Source organism: Coloeus monedula (assembly GCF_965178545.1).
Source record: "Coloeus monedula genome assembly, chromosome: 1".
NCBI lineage: Eukaryota > Metazoa > Chordata > Aves > Passeriformes > Corvidae > Coloeus > Coloeus monedula.
In genome coordinates this window covers 90,023-109,704 of record NC_138781.1, presented here as the reverse complement: position 1 = coordinate 109,704, position 19,682 = coordinate 90,023, and the positions used below count along the sequence as shown (strand labels likewise).

At 44.8% G+C, this 19,682-nt stretch overlaps 1 protein-coding gene across 5 annotated transcripts in view; it reads left to right on the top strand.

Moving 5' to 3' along the window:
- SMARCD3 (SWI/SNF related BAF chromatin remodeling complex subunit D3) overlaps window positions 1-19,682 on the top strand; it is a 76,174-nt gene that overhangs the window by 15,311 nt on the left and 41,181 nt on the right. For 2 of the 5 annotated variants that reach the window (XM_082289046.1, XM_082289042.1), the window contains exon 1: window positions 8,462-8,628. The exons of 1 other annotated variant lie outside the window; for it this stretch is intronic. In XM_082289046.1, the coding sequence (XP_082145172.1) occupies window positions 8,551-8,628 (78 nt within the window). In that variant the 5' untranslated portion in view covers window positions 8,462-8,550. Of the gene's footprint in view, window positions 1-6,386; window positions 6,596-8,461; window positions 8,629-19,273; window positions 19,327-19,682 lie in introns of those variants that run through there. 2 more of the 5 variants (XM_082289043.1, XM_082289045.1) reach the window with 2 other exon arrangements.

Below are 19,682 nucleotides of genomic sequence, written 5' to 3'. Positions count from 1 at the left end.
GGGAGAGGAGCAGACAAACCACTGTCTTGTGCTGAAGCCAGACAGTTTCCATTTCTGCAATACTTGGTTGCTCAGAATGAGTCTTAGTCGAAGGCCCATTGTCCAGTTGGAGCCCAAGAGCTGTAATCGTGTCTCTGTGCCACGAGCTGCTGTGCTCACTGTCCTGTGATTTCATACATGTATTTATGTAATGGGTGGATTGATGCTGAAAGGATTAGCAAACCATCCTACCTGCTGCACAGACATAGCACAGTTCTTCCACCTCAGGATGTATCTCCACCAACTTGATTTTTTCCTGCTTAAATCTCCTGTCTAATGTTTTAGGCCAAGTTGAGTTTTTTATCCTCTCCCCTGACTGGCTGTGGAATTTTTCGAAAATCTTCTTGTGTGAGGATTTAATCTACACATATTTGGCTTCCCTCTTTTAGATCTTTGAAGGAGGTTAAAAAAATCTGTATGTAACAACCAACCTTGGAGTCCATAATAGTCACTTTCCTTCCACCTGTTTTTATTACTCATTTGTAACTTTTCAGTAATGTTACATACAAATTGCATATAAATTATGTTCCTTTTAAGAATTTCAGGCATATGATAATGTTTTACTACATTGCCTCTAAGTCATATTTGCCATTTCCCACTGGCTGCCATTGTATTTTTTTCCAAAGCCATTGTTTGCTGTAATGATGTACCATTTGAGATTAACTTTGACTTTTTTGGGGTAATCTGTAATTGTTGTAATTATTCTGCCAAATAAAATAATTTTAAAAGACATTTGGCCTTGTCTGGCAACACAGTTTTTTTATGATCACCACTATTACTTGCTCTCAGTTCCATCATGTTCTAAGGCCAATGTGATTGTATTCCCCTGTAAGTTGTCCTTTCCAGTCCAGTTGAAGTGGGAGCTGGATTTATGAGACAGTCCGTGCCGAGATTGCTCTGTTTTCCTTCTTTGGTTCTGTCCTTTCTCCAGCCTCCTAGTGCTGAATTCTTAGGCAGCTGTGCATATTAATACATCCTTCAGTCCATATTTACTGGCTATTGATTTGCTTAAACTATAGATACTTTTCAAATGATTTTCAGTGAGAATAGGACATAATTCTTAACATTGCTGGTATTAATCAGAATGGACTTTAAATTTGTTTTTCCAGACAAACAAACAGGAAATCCTATAGGTTTTCTGACAATACAGAAGGGCAAGAGTACTCTAGGCAGATGCACTGGCTTCATCCTAAGTCCATGCAAGGCTCAAGAATGATTTTTGAAAGAGAAAATAACTGAGCATGGTGTGAAAAAGCAGCCTAAGTTTACTAATCTACTCTTTCTCAGATAAGTAATTTTCTACACAAAGGAATCAATGTCTTTCTTGTCTAGACTTGAGTGAAGCCTTTGATACAGTGTGATCTGAAAATTTGGCTGGGACTCAGAAGACAGGTAGTAGCAGAACTGCAAAGTAGGTAAGGAGCTCAGTAAAGAAGACAAAAGACATTGCAGTTTCTTCAGGATTTGTCTTTGCATTGGTGTCATTTAATATTTTCACTAATGCCCATGGCACAAAAATAGGCAATGTAATAATTAAATTTGCTAGTGATACAAAATGGATATCGTTGAAGCAGAAGAGAACAGGTTATGTGGGAAGAACTGCTTGACTGTGAACTACATAAACAGAAATCAGCTGGTATCTGGTGACAGTACAGTGCACAGCCATGCACTTGGGGCCTTGTCACAGGAGTAGGCACTGTATGCCAGAAGCTGATCTAATGACAGTGCTTAAGAAGGAGAAACAGCCCAGTACATCAGTGCACCTTCAAGATAATGTGGAGCTGTCACTGTCAGGATGTTGTGGAAGGCAGCTGTGAGCCTAGCGAGGTTTGATGGATTTCTGCTCGTGAGAAAAGTCATAATGGCACACGAGGATGTGGCCTGGACACTGGAGGTACAGTTCTGTCTGCCCTTATTCTAGCCAGGTTAACTGGGACTGACAGGAAAAAGATGGAATGATAAGAAATAGGCACAGAGTTTTAGGAATGCAAATAACAGTTTTCACTTGTTTAGTCTGACAAAAGGAGAAGTGAATGTGGATGTGACTGCTATGTGGAAATGCTTCAAAGCATAAACATTAGACACAAAGGACCATCAAGGACAGTGTTGGTAAGCGTTAGCAGCTGTCCCCTAGGAATACCAAGATTTAAAGTGCTGTGAAATTAACTTATATCTGAAAGGGTTATTATATGTGACATGGTTGCTGTTGATTATACATAGAATCAGAGAATTGGAGAATGGTTTGAGTCGGAAGGGACTTCCCAGTCCAGCCGGTAGACCCAGTTGCTCCAAGCCCTGTCCAGCCTGGCCTGAATACTTTTAGGGATGGGGCAGCCACAGCTTCTCTAGGCAACGTGTACCAGTGTCCCACTACCCTCATTGGGAAGAACCAGTGGTTCCCAGTTGCTGACCCAGTGGTTCCCTCAGCTGTGTTCTGTCAGTGAGTGACAGCAGGTGAATCTTTAGGATGCCTTTACCAAATGCACCCCAAAGCCATCATTCTAACCACCAAATATTATGAAGATACTTACACCTTTTGGACTAGGGGCCAGTTGGTTTGAGGGTAGTTGTTGATAGGTGTTTTTCTCTGCTCCCTCATGATTACCCACCAATAATTCCTCTATTTCCTTCAATTTTGAAAAATTCAAATCTGCATTCCCAACTGTTCTCCTTCCAGGGCCAAGGTCTTACTAGTAACCTCTCACACTTTGCAGCTCTGCTCTGGCCCTTGGCTAGAGTGTGATGATTGTGGCTGCTGTTTGCAGTGCTCTGGTTATTTGCTCAGATGTTTGAAGCCGTGCACAGCTGTTGCTGCACACTCAATATAAAGAGGGTTGGTGAGGATGGAAAAGTGGAGATAAAGGCACAGTAGAACTAGACAGCTTACCATGAGGTCAAACAGAATTGTGCAGAATCGGCTAAAATGTTAGTATGGTTGATGACACGATAATTCTGATGACTCATTATTTTGTATCCTGTAATATTACATACATATTTTATATATTTCTCCATCTTTTAGCATCTCTGCTGTTGCCTTTGATTACATTTTAAATAATCAGGGAACAAGTTTCTCTCTCTACCTCTGCACAATAATGTTTGGAACCTTCAGAAACAGAGACAAGCACTTTTCTTTGCCTTAATTTTTTTCCCCTTCCCTTCCTGCGCCTTCCCTTCCTGCGCCTTCCCTTCCTGCGCCTTCCCTTCCCATGCCTTCCCATACTTCTTCGTTGCAGATAGACTTTAGAAACAATTAGTGGAAAGGCCTAACAGAGAAAGGAGGGCCTGTGGGACAGTGATGCAAGATTGTGGCTGAAGATACAGGAGTCAAATAGAGAGCAAAAAGCTACAATATAAAAGCTGTATGATCCTTGGGAAGCCCCAAAGACTGACTGGTAGCACTTGGCATATGCAGATTCCTCATTTGTACATTGTCATAACAATCAGATGTCTACTTTCTCCTGCAATAAAAAATTTAAGGAACTCTTTTTGTTTGGTTTAAATTTCCTTGCATGAGATATGTGAAATCTGTCAGGGGAAACTACTCTGGATGAAAAAAAAAGACACCTTAACCTTTGTGTTACAAAATTTCATACAGTTTCTGTAGGGAAATAAAGCAAAAAGAACCTCTGGAAATCAGGTGGTCCTTTGTCCTGCCCCAAGTCAGAATCTACACCACCTGCATCACTCTGGATAGATGCTTGTCTAACGTGTTCTTGAAAGACCTTTGGCAATTGGGATTCCCATCCTTGCTGGACAAACTATCCCAGAACATCTCTACTGTCACTGCTGTGCTTCTTAATAGCTAACATAAATCTTCCTGGGAGAAATTCAATCCATTATTTCCTGTATTCTGTGTATGGGGAGCAGCTCTTCCCTGTATTTGCAGCAGCCTTTTGGATACCTGACAACTGTTGTTTTCTCTTTATCTTGTTTGGGCCGTACAGTTCTTGTTACACTTACTGTCCTTTCCTGAACCATCCTGGTTTCCTGATTTCTCCCACGTTTCCTCTGATGCACAGAGCCCCTGACTGCAAAGGTTGGTCTGCATGAGACACTGACAATTCATGCCACAACAGAATTGCTTTGGAAGAGTTCTTCAGCAATTCTGGCAAAATTTAATTTTGCAACCTTAAGGAAATGTTGAGCTGGAACAGCTTGTGCCCTGGAGAGCTCAGGGGCTGGGGGGAAGGAGGAGAGACAAAAATGAGGAGAAAAGATTAATCTAGAGTATTGTTGTCAGTGCCTATGCTGCCACCAAGGGGATGAGAGCAGTGGGGCAGCACTCCTGCAGTTCCTGATCTTCTGGGGGTTTTATCTCTTTATTTTGTGTCAGTGTAGTACTGTTAACTCACATTCAGCTTATGATCTATCATAGCCCCAGATATTTTTTTCTGAAAAAAACTCTTCAGCCAGTTGTTCCCAATCTTCTGTTTAGACAGTCGTTGATATCTATCCTGATGTGGAACTGTGCACTGTTTCTGATTGAATTGTGGTTTGGAAAAAACAGGACACGTCTCCAGTTCCTCTGGATTTTAATTTTAATAATTTCTTGTAGCAAACTTGTAACCTCTCCAAACCGTATGTTGCCAGGAAATTGAATAAGCATGTTGTCTAAGTACATTATCCATATTGTTAATGAGACTACTGAATAATTCTGAACTCAGGAACAAGTGGACATTTCTTTAGATTAAGCAGAGCCTCAGTCTTGGGATATTGTCTGGTTCCAGCATGTCTTCTATGCCACACTGCATCAATTCCAAAACTGCTGCAAATACTTTAAATTTCAGTGAAAAGCACGATGCTGACTTTAGTGAAACTTGGATGAGGGAAACTACACCTGCTTAAGGCAATCAGCACCTTCACGTACTTCTGTAACTACCTACAGATCAAAAAATTGCAAGTAGCAGCAAACGTATCTCCCTAAAACAACAACGTGGTTCATCTCTTTTCTAATCAGACCATCAGTTTAACAGCCTGAAAAGCCTGAATAACAGCACAGAAGTTAAACCAAACCACACACACAGAGACCAGGTGGGCTCCCAGAGCCCCAGGAAGTACCAGGGAAGGAGGTCAGCCTTTCTCTGAAATGAAATGGTCTGGGAATGTGACATGAAGCGAGCTGAAAGTGAGTATGAATGAGGCTCCAGTGTGTGCTCAGCCTTCAAGAAACCGTGGAGGAACACAAGACTTGCAGAGAGCCCTATGGCACAGAGAACTTCCAGGCCAGAGATGGCTGGGAGCTGCTAGGATACTTGAAGCAGTTGGGGACGACTTAGGTTGAATCGGTCACTTTTTAAAAGAATCTATACTTTTATGGGAAAAAAAAAAAAAGTTGGGAAAATAGAAAACCAAACCATTTAAAATAAAATTATATGCTGTTTCTCTTAATATGGGAAATGAAAATCTTGCATGGTAACTGTCACCCTTTTGTGCAAATGCCTCACACAGTAGTTTTCCTGGACACTATTGTAAAGGGTTGAAGAATCACAGGAAATGGGTTTCATTCTCAGCTAGGTGATGTTGGGCAAGTCATTTCCATCCATTTGTACCTTATTTTCCATTTGCAAAACGTAAGAGCTGTTTCTACTGATTTATTTTCTGAAGTGCTTGGAGAACTACAATCATACTAACTAAGAACTGAGTTTTTATTATTACAGGATTTTTAAACTTTTTTTTTAAACTCAGTTGACAGCTGAAGCTAGTGTGCCATTCCCTAATTTTCAAGTGGCTGGCCCTGGAATCTGATGTTCAAGGAAATCTGATTTGGATGTCTGTTAAGAACATCCAGGTAGATTACAGTATATATTGTATGGTCTGCAGCTTAAATTAGTAGCACTTCATAGCAGATGTCCTCCTGCTCCGGAAGGTGATCAGTGGCTATCGATGGAGATCGGGGCAGCTGCGGCTCCATGCTGTATCTGCAGCTAAGGGGAAAAATAAGAAAACCCTGAAATCCGCAGCCGAGCGCATGCTCCGGCGGGGGGACAAAGGGCCGGGACGAAGCGCTCCCACCCGTCCCGAGAACAGCCCGACCCCGCTCTGTCCTCCGCAGCCCCGGGAGCCGCCCCGCCCTCCGTCCGCGGGCGGTGCCGGTCGAGGCGCGGGAGGGGTTAAAGCGCTCCCCCCGCGCGTCCCCGCCGGCCCGCGCTGACCTTCACGCGGCCGCGCCGAGCATGCGCGCGCTGCGCCCGGGCCCGCGGGGCCGCGCTCCGCCCGCCGCGGTTCTGCTCGCCCGGCCCGGCCCAGCCCAGCCCAGCCGGGCCCGGCCCGGCCCCGGGCAGGCGGATCGGGCCGGGCCGGTCCCCGCCCGCGGCGCGGCCGGGACCGTGGCAGGCGCACGCCCTGCCCGTGCCGGGCGCGCCGTTGCCATTCGGTGCCGATGGTGCTGGCGACGGAGCGCGGGGGGACGCGAGGGGGGACCGCGCGCCGCGCCGCAGCCCGGAGCCGCCGCCCCTTCCCGCGCTGAGCGGGCGGGCAGGGCCGTGGGGTGCGCCGGGCCCGTCACGACGGTTGCTAGAGGAGCCGCTGCGGCCCGTCCTCAGTGCCGTTTCACGCGGTGAGGGCCCGCACGGCTTCCCGCGAGGTGGGGGGGAAACAGCCGCACGGGCTGGGACTGCTGGGACCGCCGGCCAGTGCGGCCCCAACAGCTAGTGCAGACTGTGAGGAGAATGAACGGTGTCTGCCGGGAGCAGGGAAGGGGCTCACATGATGGGAGCCAACATTTCTGTGTGAGTCCGGGGTCTAAAATCATGGCAGGTACCACCTGGATGCTGCCTTGCCAATCATGCTGGCATGTAGAATTTAGAGTCGTTTAGGTTGGAAAAACCCCTCCCGATCAAGTTAACCTGACATTGCCATGTCCACCAGACACGCAGCAGTTGGTTCCAGATTATACGTGCCTTTAGTTCAGCTAGAACCTGAGGAATTGTTCCAGCACAGAACGAGGCATGGCTATGTTGATTTGCTTGGCATATTCCTTTTGAGGCGCTGAGAGGGGGAATTGATAACAATGGTCATGCTCCCTAAGTTTCTGTGATTCCTAGGGCTATTGCCACACACTAGCTCTTAGATTGGGGTGACCCTAAAAATCAGTGGAGGTCACTGTCTTCATCTCCATGTTCAGAAGGCCATGTGATCTTCATGGCTTGCCCTTCATTGCTAGTCAGTGCAGTGTCTTTTCTGTGCTTGTTTTTAATGTTGGATGACGGTAGAATATTTTTTATTTGTTTCTGATCTGATTCTGTCTTGTTTGCAGTCTTGCCAGAAAATTCACAGCCCCTAGACAAGAATTTCAAGCAGAGGAGTAGAATAAACCCCTCTTGTAACCTGGCAACATCTCGCCTATTGCTGTGTTAAGGGAGACCAGGGAACATCGGCGCCTGTGAGCCGCGGGCACATGGAACTGTCGGAAAGCAGATCAGTGCCCCAGGCCATCACTGCGGGCTCGGCCATCACGGAGGAGCCACACTCTGCTTGTGGAATGGCCGCCGTGCTGCCAGCGCCACGCTCGCCCCAGGGCCACGGAGGGGGCGGTCTGCTGCTCTCCTTCCCCCGTGGGCTTCAGGTTCCCAGCAGTGTCCTGGGATCTCACACTCTGTCGTGCAGGGCTTTATGTGACAAGCAGTGAGCTGCTGATGTCTTGCAGCAGCTGTGGTGTTAATAATTTGTCTGCATCTGTCAGTCACCTGGGGTCTCTGGTGGATCCATCACAGTGGTACCAGCATCCCTGGAGTGGTCACTGGGGAGAGGCAGTGGGAGTATTGGAAACAAGCTGTGGAAGCTGTGCCGCCATGCTGCCCCCCACCCCCTTCCTCCGCTGATCTCACACTCTTTCTTTCCCCTCGCTTCCACATGTTGTCCCTCCCTGTTCCCAGCTCTGGCCTCCCGCTGCTTCTCTGTCTTGTCCAGAGGGGTTAGTTCTCGTCTCTCATGCTGGAAATGCTGCCAGCGAATGTTTCTGTGTGCTGCCTGCCAGGTCCCTGGGGAAAGGGCCTGGAAATGCAGTGCGGGAGGAGCAGTGGGAGCAAGGGAAAACCACTGCTCGCCTGCTGCATTTTCTAATGGGAAAACATCTCTGTGAGGTGCTGAGCTCTGTGTCACTGCTTAAGTTGCCCCCTCCCCCTTCCCCTTGCCCCAGAATTGCCTATCCCTGACGCAGAGAAGGAGAGGCTGCAGCACCACCACGGAAAACGGAGACGTGTTTTTCAATTTGCCTCCTGCTTATCTCTGCTGTTTGGACAGAGAGGTTTAAAAAGCTGGATTTTCTGTCCCTGCAGAGTAAACAGACAGAGCCCGGCAGCACAAACTATTTCTGGCTTATCAGTGGAGGAATGCAGCAGCTGAGGCTGAGCTCGAGTGGGCCGTCAGGAAGGCCCTGAAGGGGCCCCCTCCCCACTCCGCGCTATTAGAAGTGTGAGAGCCCAGCAGGACTCAGAGGGGAGAGTTGGAGAAAAAGGCAGAAAAGGGAAAGAAAGAGGAAGAGAGAGAGTGAGAGAGGCTGAGCAGACCCTGATGGCTACAGATGAAGTTACAGGAGGGGCTCGCAAAGCTACGAAAAGCAAACTTTTTGAGTTTCTGGTCCATGGGGTGGTGAGTCGGGAAAGTTAGTGAGCTGGCTGGCTCTGAATAGAGGGATGAGTGGAAACTGGAGGTTCTGTGCTGGGCTGGATCGGCTCCTGCAGTGTGCTCCTGGGGCGCTGGTAGCTGCCTCACCAGGGGAACACCGGGGTCTGTGGAGCCCCCAGCCTATGCACTGATTCATTGATAATACAGGCTTGTGTCTGGGGGGATGTGTGCTGTGCTTTTTGCTGTGATTCTCCATGAATGGTGAATAGCATGCTTTTCAGCCTGATCATGGTGCAGAATCTGCGCTGGATCTAACCCAAATGGGCTTGTAGGACACTTTGTTCTGTAATCAAACTTGTGTTTTGAAAAACAGTTCTGATGAGAGCCTGATGAAGCCTTGGGGTGCTGCCTCTGGTTCTTGTCTCCAGTCTTGGCTCGTATGTATCCTCTGGCTACTTAACAGGTGACTTTCAGGGGCTTGAAGAGATTAGCTGTGCAGATCTGTAACAGTCAATGGAAACTCACCCACGAGAGAATTTCAGGGTGCCATGCTTAATTAAAGCAATCCTTCAGGTCTTTAAAAATGTTCCAGCTTTTGTTTAAGAATCAGGTCTTCGATCTCCATTTAAGGGGAAATGCTCACCCTGTTTTGCTGCCATTGGAAACGTTCTTTACATGACTCTAGTGTCTGAGAGCAGTCACCATTTATAACATTTGGATTTCTAGCATTGATACACATTTAACAGAAATAAGGCTGTTAAAGAGCCCCAAGGAATGCAATATTGTTTGGATGCTGATAGTCCCAAGTGCTTCTTTCTTGAGGATTCTGACACCTCCTGTGACACCTTTTTGAAGACATCAGCTAGGGGCTCTTGTACAGAGATCATAGAAACCTGTGGGGCTTGTGCCAGACTACTGAGCTGTTTCCATGGTTCAGGCTCACTCCAGATGTGAAGTCTCTTGCGTGTCCTTTAGATCCTGGATGTGGTGGGACTGGCATGGCTAGGGACTTTGAGGTGGCATTCTGTGTTGGTGAGAGCTGTGAAGAGGTGATGTGGTGCCAGTGTACAGGAGCAGGCTGGGTGAGATTGGCGGCTGTTCAGGGGTCGCAGAGAGCGGGTGTGCAGGTGGTAGCAGTGGTTTTGTTGTGGACGTGTGGATTTGTCAAGGTGGTCTGGATTGTGATGGCTGTGTCTGAGCAGAACCAGAAGCAAGTTGGGAGGGTGGCAGATGGGATGATTTTGCCTTATCTAAAGTTTCGCTTGGCATTTGCACACCAGTGCTCTTCCTTTAGTATCAAGAAGAAAGGCAAAAATAGTTATGTGAATTTGCTTATTCCACGTCTAGCTGGCCTTCATGTGAAAGCAGCATGCAGGGCTCTTAAGCCTGGGAAATTTTTAATTTATACTGGAATGAATATAGCAGAACTCATTTCCATTACTTATTTGGATGCCAGGAAAGTCTGCCTTTTCTGCCCTGGGAGTTTTGTTGCCAGTAGCATCTTACTTGAATACATGCATTAGCCTGGAATATCTCTATGTGTTTGTCATCTTCCTGCTTCTTGTTGGCGAGGCTGACGCTTCTTGGCTGTTGTTTTGGTGCCTGAACACTTCTTGTATCACCCTCTCCTTTCCTTCATTATCATCTCCCTTAGTTCTGCTTTGCTGCCTGGTTTGTTCTTTCCTTTAGTTTCTTCCTTGTCTCAGGTTCATTTTGATCGAAACATGGGTTGGGGTTGTCACTCTTCCGTTACTTAAAAAAAATGAAAAAAACTTACAACTTCATTTTATCTCTCCAGGCCCTGTATCCTACCAAGTAAGAGAGCATGCCATGCCAGCCATTACCTTGAGTTTACCTTGTGCTGGTTCCTGTGTTCTATTACTACCCAAAGTGTGTCAACATCTGAATTAATTCCTTGAAAAATCAAGTTGCATAGCAAACTTTAGTGGAATTTCTTGGAGTCAGATCCTGCTTTAATTTCAGGAACCAATCTCTTCTTCAAATGGCTAAATTTTTTTTCATTCTATCTATGATAACATTATTTAATTTGGTTATTGAAAATTATTTTCTTTTCACCCCTAAAAATTGGGAGAAGCAAACAGAGGTAGAATGTTGTGAGAATTTTTTTTTTTTTTTGCTTTGTTGGCACTTAAATGAACAGGATAATTCTGCGGTATTTCCTAAGGGCAGTTAGCTCTTAGATTCACTTGATCTTTCTGGAAACATATGTTCCTTTCCTAAGGTCACTTTGCCCTTTGCTCTTGTGCACCTGATCCTGCTTTTGTGCTTTTCCATATTGCCAGCTTAGACAATGTCTTCTTCCTCGTTTGTCCAAGGCAGATAGGATCCCCCTGAAAGGTGAAATCTCTTAAAGGTTAAAACTCTCAAGTGGGATGCTTCATTCTCTTCCTACTTGAGACCTTGATAGTTTGTTACACCTCTGGTTAGCAGTTGGGCTTTAAAAAAGGTTAAATTTCTTTCAGTTATTTATTTTTACTGTGCTTTTACTCCTGTTCTGTTTCATCAATGTCTTGCACATCGTTTTTGTGGGAGGAATTTTTTTTCCCCCCAAAGGCTTCATCCTGTACTTTGTCCTTTTGTTGTTGTTGTTGTTGTTGTTCCTCTCTTTTTCTAGCATTTTTATGGACAAGTATGGCTTTAATCACCACATTTATGTTGATTATCTTTTTATCAATGCATTTTCTGCTGTCCAGTAGTACATTTCAGGTAGTCTTTATGACATCTGTCTAGGTGTCCAGCTGTTGCCTTATATTTTGTTGAATAAGTTACTCGTCTTGCTGCAGGTCATTCGTTTCCTTGGTTTCCTCTATCCTCTAGTCCCTACCACAGGCCTCATTGCTGGCTGGATCCCTTAAATGGATCCTGCCTTTGTCTACCTCCCCTGCTTTTTCCTTTGTTTCTTTCTGGTTTTTCTTTTTCTTACTCAAACAGCCTGTTTAGTCTTGAGAAGGTCCATGGTGCAGGTCTTGTCAAAACACTTGTCCAGACATCTGTCCTCTTGTGACTCGATGGCAGGAACCTTCGCTTGGTGCCTTGTGCTGGCGACCTTGGCTGTGTCATCTGCATGCAAGAACCTGCTGAGAGGTTCATTTTCTTGTCCCGTTGTTCTGACCTTTTTAATCTGCTTCTGTGTCCTTTTGCTGTTCCCACTTTATCTTCCTTCCAAAGCCAATCTTTTTGCCTTTTATCCACCAGATACCCGTATAAAGGTCTATGTGCCTGTCTTAACTCTGGAGTCATAGCTGTATTTACAGTGTACTTGGCTGTCAGTTCAAATCACCTTCTTTTTCCCGTAGTGATCTTGGTCTTTGTCCTCTTTGCTATGCTTAGGAAGCTCTCTGGGGCAATATAAGTCCTTATCCATATTTATTTTCTGCTATAGGTGTTACTTCATAGTTCTGCTAATCTCTACAATTTAATATTAGTTACACTCCAAGATTGCTAATTCATACAAACCCGTGTATCACTGATGTGACTCCTTTGCTTATCCTTAGTCCTTTTTTTGTGTGCCTGTCTACCTCTGAAATCTGGTCATAGGATTTTATGGTAAATACATAAACTGTCTTACATTAAATGGCATTTACAACAGTGAAAGAAGAGTGTCAGAGCATGCCAGCATGTAAACAAATATTTTATATATATGATAGGTAACTTGTCAGTGTTAAAACAGATGAACAGGTCTCGTGGGTATGGAGGCTCTATTACAGATTTATCAGTGATTTGGAAAAAGGGATGAGTAATTAATTTCATACACAAGTTTTTCATCTGCTGATACATTGCTGGGTTTAAATGAAATGTCACCATTCAGGAGAAAGGCTAGGATGTCCTGTGAGCTGCCTAGTGTCTAGCTAATAAGACATCAAGTGAACTGTTAGCCTGATTGGGAAGTGGGGCAGGGAATAACGCAGAAGCAATTGCAAATCCATGGCATATACTTACCAGAATGTTTTTCTGATTTTGGTAATCTGTATGACTAACAAGCCAAATGACTGGGAACTCGGAGGGCAGTAGGAGTGGGAGACGTCTGAAGGCTTCATCAATAAGGGAATAGGGGTATTTTTGGTTTTATTTATAATATGTAAGGATAGAGACTGATTATGTAAGTTGTAAAATCAATGTCATTGGAGGCTCTTAGGTACTGGTTAAAGAAGTAAACAGCTGTCAAAGATGATGGAGTTACTGGTGATGCTTCTTTGAGATGAGAAAGAACTGCATGACCTCAAGGTCTCATATTTCAGTACAGTATAAAAATTACGGGGGTTTTATTAGAATGGGAGGAACTAAAGATATTTTTGCAAAAATTGAATGGTGATCTGTTTTAAGTGAATAGAAGTGACTGTTTCTCCCAACCAGTCACAGGGTTGTAGAGATCACTACTAGAAATAGTGAGGTGAAGAGGGTATGGCCAGGTTTGAAAAAAGTAGAGCTTTCCTAATGAAAAATTTCCTACTAATTTTTATTTTGTCATGGGTATAGATACTGTCTTGTCAGAGCATAAGCCTGCTAACACTAGAATGGCTAGAAAAGAGCCTCGTGAACTGTTGGTTTTGGACAGTTTGTTCCACTTCCTACCTCAGGGCTCCACGCGTGGTTCTCTCTGCGAGGGCATCCTCAGCAAATGGGGCCTGGGATGGAGGCACTGGTTTGCTGTGTGCATATTCCCTGTTGTGGTAAACGAGGTGTTTGGGGTGAGTAGGGCAGCCTGGAAGAAATCAAGGGATCTTATGGCAAGGAATTTGTTTGGGGAGGTAGTTGCATAGGACTGTTAGAGTGAAAACCTTGTACAGCATTCAACTATGTGAGCAAGCTGCTGGTAGAGACTGAAGCTTTGTCCTTTTCTAGCCATGGACTGATTTCAGGCTGTCAAATAGAAAAAAGTTCATACATAATTAATAAAATAAAATCATATTAATGCTAGCCAAGGCTTTAATAGAGATCAGTGTGATTTTGTGCAATATGGGCTTGTTAAACAAATTTGAGTTGCTGGTTAAGAAAACTTGTATTTGCTGAGGAATGTAGGTGTATGGATAAAATGGATCTGTGAGGTGCTTGAACTGCTCTTCTCTTTCTAAAAAAACCAAAAATACTGTAGGAATATGAAAATGGTCAGACTGGATCATTTAGTTCAGTATCCCACGTAGAATGTGGCAGTGGAAGGCAGCATGGAAGTACAGGAACAAGGCAAAAACCTTGGCAATGGTTTGTATGAATTCTCTCTGATTTGGAGCTTGAGAGCTTTCTGACCCAAAGCTGCCCTCTGTGTAGTGCATCTATATGGATTTTGGACTGCATCTATATGGAGGTTAGTCTAATGATGTCTTCCAGAACCTTTCTAAACTTCCAGCATTCAGTGTTTTGTGTCAGGAGTTTTTTCAGCTTATCTTGCATAAGGAATTATCTGATCCTGCCAGCTGTTGTTTGATTATTGTAAGGGAAGAGACAACGAGCTCTTGACCAGCCTCTTCTCTCTCCAAGCTAGTCATGGTGCTGCAGAGCTCTGCTGTTCCTCTCCCTCCCAAAGCCATCCTTTCCAAAAAGCCAAGAGGCGCATTCTGGTAGTTGTTCATACAAAATCCCTTTCATACATTAGATCACAGCAGTGGTATGATCAGATCTGTTAAAGGTGGTGGAACTCAAAGCTGGTCTGTAAGGTTTGTTTGTTTAGATTACAAAGACATTTTGGGGTTTTTTTTTTTGTTGTTGTTGCATCCAAGTGCTCCACTTGAGCTTGGTGGCAGATTTTTCTGAGCTGTGAACAGACACACATGAAATAGAACTGAATTTCATCTCGTGTTACAATTCACAGTTCTGTAAATGGGATGGTTTCTAAATTAAAGACTTTTGGATTGTTGTAAACATGATATTAAAGTGCATGGTACCTGGAACACTTGGATTTACAGACTGAGAGCTTTTGGGAAATGGAGGACGGTGAATATGGCAAGAAGCAAGAATTGCAATACTGATGTTTCAGCTTACTAAGCCTCCAAAAGATTCATACACATTAAAAAGGGGAACTCATGAAGTAACATCTATAACTGTAAGGAGGAGAGAAGCCTTGTACCAGTTTTATTTGTTGTACTTCTAAGAGTCCATTTTGAAACAACACATCCAGTTGGGAAACCCTGTGTGCAGTCAGAAACTTGTTGCCATCAGACAGTATCAGTCTAGTCTAAATTTCTTAAGGGTTCCAGGTACTTCTAGTTACTCATTCTTACCTCCAGACAGCATCAGGTATCTTCTATTGCTTATGTTTATGCTCTATAGAAATCATAGAATGGTTTGGATTGGAAGGGACCTTAAAGTTCATGTTCTGCCATGGGCAGGGACACCTTCCACTAGACCAGATTGCTCCAAGCTCCATCCAGCCTAGCTTTGAACACTTCCAGGGATGGGGCAGCCACAACCCAGGCCTAACCACCCTCATAAGTAAAGAATTTTCTTCTGATCTAAACCTACTGTGCACTGTGCTGTCTTTGCCTTGCTGCTCTGCAGGCACCTCTGCTCTGCTCTCTGCTTCACCTTCTCAGAGCTGTGAGAGCAGTCCCTTCAACTGGGGACAGGCTGTGGTCTTCCTCATTTCCTGTGGCCCACAGTGGTTTTGCCCTCTGTCCAGTGGGGTGTCTGTCAGTGTGAAGCCCTTCCCTCTTGTTCTGTCACTCCAGGCCCTTGTAAATCTCTGTAAACAAATGTCTGTAATAGACTTGTAAATAGTCTCTCTCCGTCTTTCTTGTAGGCTCCTTTTTTGTTAAGAAATATGCTGTTTGTATACTTGGTGGTGGTGGTTATTCTCAAAATCTGTCAGTGTCTCTGTTAACAAGAAGCTGGTGGCTGTTCCCCACAAGCCGTAAGAGCCTTCTGTGTGATGCTGAGGTGGATGGAGTCTGTCAGGACAGGGGATTGCTGTAAATGCAGCTCAGCACTCAACTGCAATGCAGCAACTCCTGGCTCTCTGTTCAGTCTCTTTCTGAGGCCTCTTGTGGGTATTTTTTGCTTGACTTTTCTTGACACTTTCTTTTACTTTCACCTGTCAGTTCTCCAGGTTATTTTCCTCTTACTGGTATGTCCAGACAGGAAACCTTTTTTCTGCTTCTGTGTTTTGACTGCTGTGATGTACATCCCCTGAGAAAAGACTCTGCAGTGGAAGAATGTAGAAGAGCACTGCTCTAATGTTGTCTTGTTACTGCTGTCAGGCAGAAGTTCTCTTAAGGATGACAAAGAGGACAGAGGCAGAGCTCTGATGTGACAGGAAGTTCAGGCAAGGAAGAAAGTAGACAAGCCAAACATGGCTTCAGAAACTGGTCAGTGGAAGGCAGTGAAGGGATATGGCAGCAGGTGTCAGGGAGGTGGTATCCTGCTGCACTGACCATGTGCTCAGGTTTGAACAGCTGTAGCTGTGCACATGTATACAGGCAATTGGCAGAACTCTTGGGGTCCAGTACACATGCATGTAATATTGGTCGTGTGCCTTTGTGCACTGTGCTGTCTTTGCCTTGCTGCTCTGCAGGCACCTCTGCTCTGCTCTCTGCTTCACCTTCTCAGAGCTGTGAGAGCAGTCCCTTCAACTGGGGACAGGCTGTGGTCTTCCTCATTTCCTGTGGCCCACAGTGGTTTTGCCCTCTGTCCAGTGGGGTGTTTGTGCAGATTAATACATGTAAATGGAATCAATGGAGGTAAAAAGGAGATAGGACTGTGGTTACAGAGATGAGTCAGGGATGGGGGTCTCAGGCAGATGACTTCCCAAGAAGGAGGATGTATCAGTGCTGTTTTGCACTGCAGCATTTCCCATGGATGCTTCTTGTTTAAGACAGATTCCATCCTGCTGAGGAAGAGAGGGAGAGACCTAGTCCATAGACAGATGCACCTTCAAGATCTCTTTCAAAAGCCATAATGGTACTGGAATACTCTTTAGTATGAAGACTTTTTTTTTTAATGTCGCTATTGTGAAAAATTCGATGTATTTTCCATCACTGTCTTGTCTCGCACATGCGTTTGAGAGCAAAACCTGCTTTTAGATGAGGTGAGGTAGTGCTTGTATATTCTTCTTTTATAAAAGTTCACATAGATGAAGTATTTCTGAATCTTGGGAGTCTGGTGGGCTTGCAGCAGGAAGGCAGTTGCACAGTTGCATAGTGAGTATTATTTTATCTATGAGTGATATTGGAGATAGAAACATGAGAACAGAGGCGAAGGAATGAGGTGGTCAGGGAATGAGATTGAATGTGCTTTTGCTAGAGCTGCCTCTCATTTCTCATGTTTGTCCTTTCTCTATGTTTCTCTATTTTAGTGCTTAACAAAGGAAGCTGAAGGAAGTTCGAAGATGTAAGGCCAAGTAGCTTTAGCTTGCTGACCTTGTTCTTCAAGCCCTGGGGTGTCCTTTAGAGGAGCACCAAAAAGGGCCTTCAGTTTTATCCATGTGGCCAGTCAGTCTCTGTGAGATGGCTGTGCTCAGGATCCGGGCTCTTCTGAGTGACTGTCAGATGTCCCCGGCTGACTGACAGGCAGCAGCTGGCCCAGTGGTCTGCCTTTTGCTGGAAGGAGGCCACAATGCATGGCTTGACAGATGACAAATCTTAAATGCAGGCTCAAGAGAGAAGCATTTTCTGGGCCATTTCTTTCTGCTGACTCTGCCTGGGTCAGAGGGTGGGAGCGCATACATGGGAACAGAGAGCACTGTTCCCTTCCAGCTGTTCTTGGGGCTCTAGGTTCATGGCAGAAGTCATTTGGAGCTTTGCACAAAGTTGCAGTTTGGTCTGTCTGCTGCCTGCTGCTCTCTCCACGGCCATACCTGCCATTGCTTTCTTACGTTGGCACTTGCTGAATTCACCTGCGTGGATTCCTGCGCTGGTCGCTCTCGTACCTCCTGCCTTGCCTCTCTGTCCATACCAGTTATATTGGTTCTTTGCTGGTCATCCATTCCTCTCCTTTCTCCAGTTTCCTTTATAGATACAAGTGTGAGAAATACCTAAGACTTGTGATGATCAGGGAGGGCACTGAGCTGGGGCTTTGGGAGCTACAGTGGATTTGTGTGGTTTATTTGGAGATGCAGGTCCAAATTATATTTAGAATTATGATTTATTATAATGCATAATTACATATTTAGAAATCATAGAAATTATGAGATAAAGATGAAGTAAGCTTTTAAAAAGAATTATATATGTTGACTGTGCACAAACTATTTTCTTTCCACCCCCAGTGAACTGGTTTGCATACCCTCAGGGGTGTGTGCATCTCATTTTGGGGTCCAGTAGTGTATTTCTCCCAAGTACTTTCTCAGTCTGCAGCTATTGAGCCAAGTATGTCTTCGATGTTGTTAGCACCCCTTTGGAAGAGGGTTCCACGGGCTGATACCCACGGTGGGACAAACTCACCCCTTCAGTGGTCTGTGAGCCTGACCCCTCTGCTGATGGCCAGGGTTCACTACTCTAGCAGGGGCAGTGAACAGTCAATACCCAGCTGCCCTCCCCAGGCGATGCCTGATTTTGCAGAGCTCTGGCAGATGCCCCTTTAGATCACCTTGGATCACCTCGTTTCAGATGAAAAGTCACAATATATTTACTTTTACTTCCATGGATGCAGTTCCATATGTTAAGAATTTCTGTGCCATTCGTTGTCCTTGTTTCAGCTCTGCTCTGCCATGACTGAGCTGCAGGAGCCAGAGCTGCTCACAGACCCTCACTTGTGGACACACCGTGGCCAGTGGCACACTGATATCCTATGTTCCCTCCACTCATACTTCTTTTCTTTAATGACATTCTTGACCTCTAGTAACCAGTGAACCGATTTTTTTTCTGGAAGTGTCTGTTTAAACAAGACCTTGGTTCTGCTGGACAGCAATAAGCTTAGAGCCCATTGCATTGTCTGTGATTCTCGGATTGTTTTTTCCCTTTTGTAATTCACTTCAATATGTATTGAAGTACATTTGCATCTTCCTTTTAAGTGTTCATTCTGTCTCATAAAGTCCTTCTGCAGTTCTTGAAACTGGCCCTCGTCCTTGCAAGCGTGAATAACTTAAGATTACCAACAAACTTTTTCACTTCCTTGCTTTTTTCCTGGCTTTTTTTGTTTCTTTTTTTCCCCCCAGGTTGTTTTAAATATGCTGAAAATGAGAAGTCCCAGCAGAATTTTACATGTGCCTTCCTTTTATTTTCAGAACCAATTACTTTTGCCTCATTTCTATCCTTTAACCAATTGTTTATCCATAATGGATGCCACTGACTCTTGGTTTCCTTAAAATACTTTGTAGAGGGACTTGACTTTCCAAGGACTTTGGTTGTATGGTTATTCTTTTTCTCATCCTGGTTCAAACGCCTAGAGAATGTGTGTGTCTGTATTTTTGCGTATATGTGGACATATACATATTGATAATTCTCAATATGAGCCTAAGCTCGTCTCTCTGTTTTGAATTGCATTTTGCAGGCAGTAATTATTTTACTGGTTGTTTTCCTTGATGACTATAAACTTTTAGAATTCAGAATTGGGTTTACTGTGTGTCTTGTGCAGCATTAAGCTTGACCCAGAGAGTCTCTCAAGAGCATGCAGAAGTCAACATAAATGCCAGGGCTTTAGAATGCCTACAGGGCTGCTGACAAACTCCCACATCCATTTCATTCTTTTTTTTAGTTTAAAGGCTTGATCGGAGACATGACCTTTTTCTTAAAGGATTCATGCTACATTATGAACCGACACTGCTCTCTGGTGTAGGTGAAGTAGAAGGCTCTTAATGCAAAGTGTTTATCCTGATGTTTTGCCTGTGCTGGTTTCTGTCTCCCAGCTGATCAGAGCTGCCTGCTCGGCAGTGCAGCGTTTGCAGTGGGAGTGTGCTCGCAGCTCTGAGCAGCATGTGAGCTGCACCAGTTTGGACTATGTGTCGCTGCCATGGGGTGTTCTTTTCAGGCTGAAGGTAGAGCTTCCAGCTGTAACCCGGTCTGGATATGCCACTGACCACTGAGTGTTTTCCCAAACCTAGTATTTTGCCTCCCTGTTTCCTGTCTCCTTTATCCCTGAATGCCTCATGACATCCAAGACACACCAGTCACAGAGCTTACGTGCTTTATGTT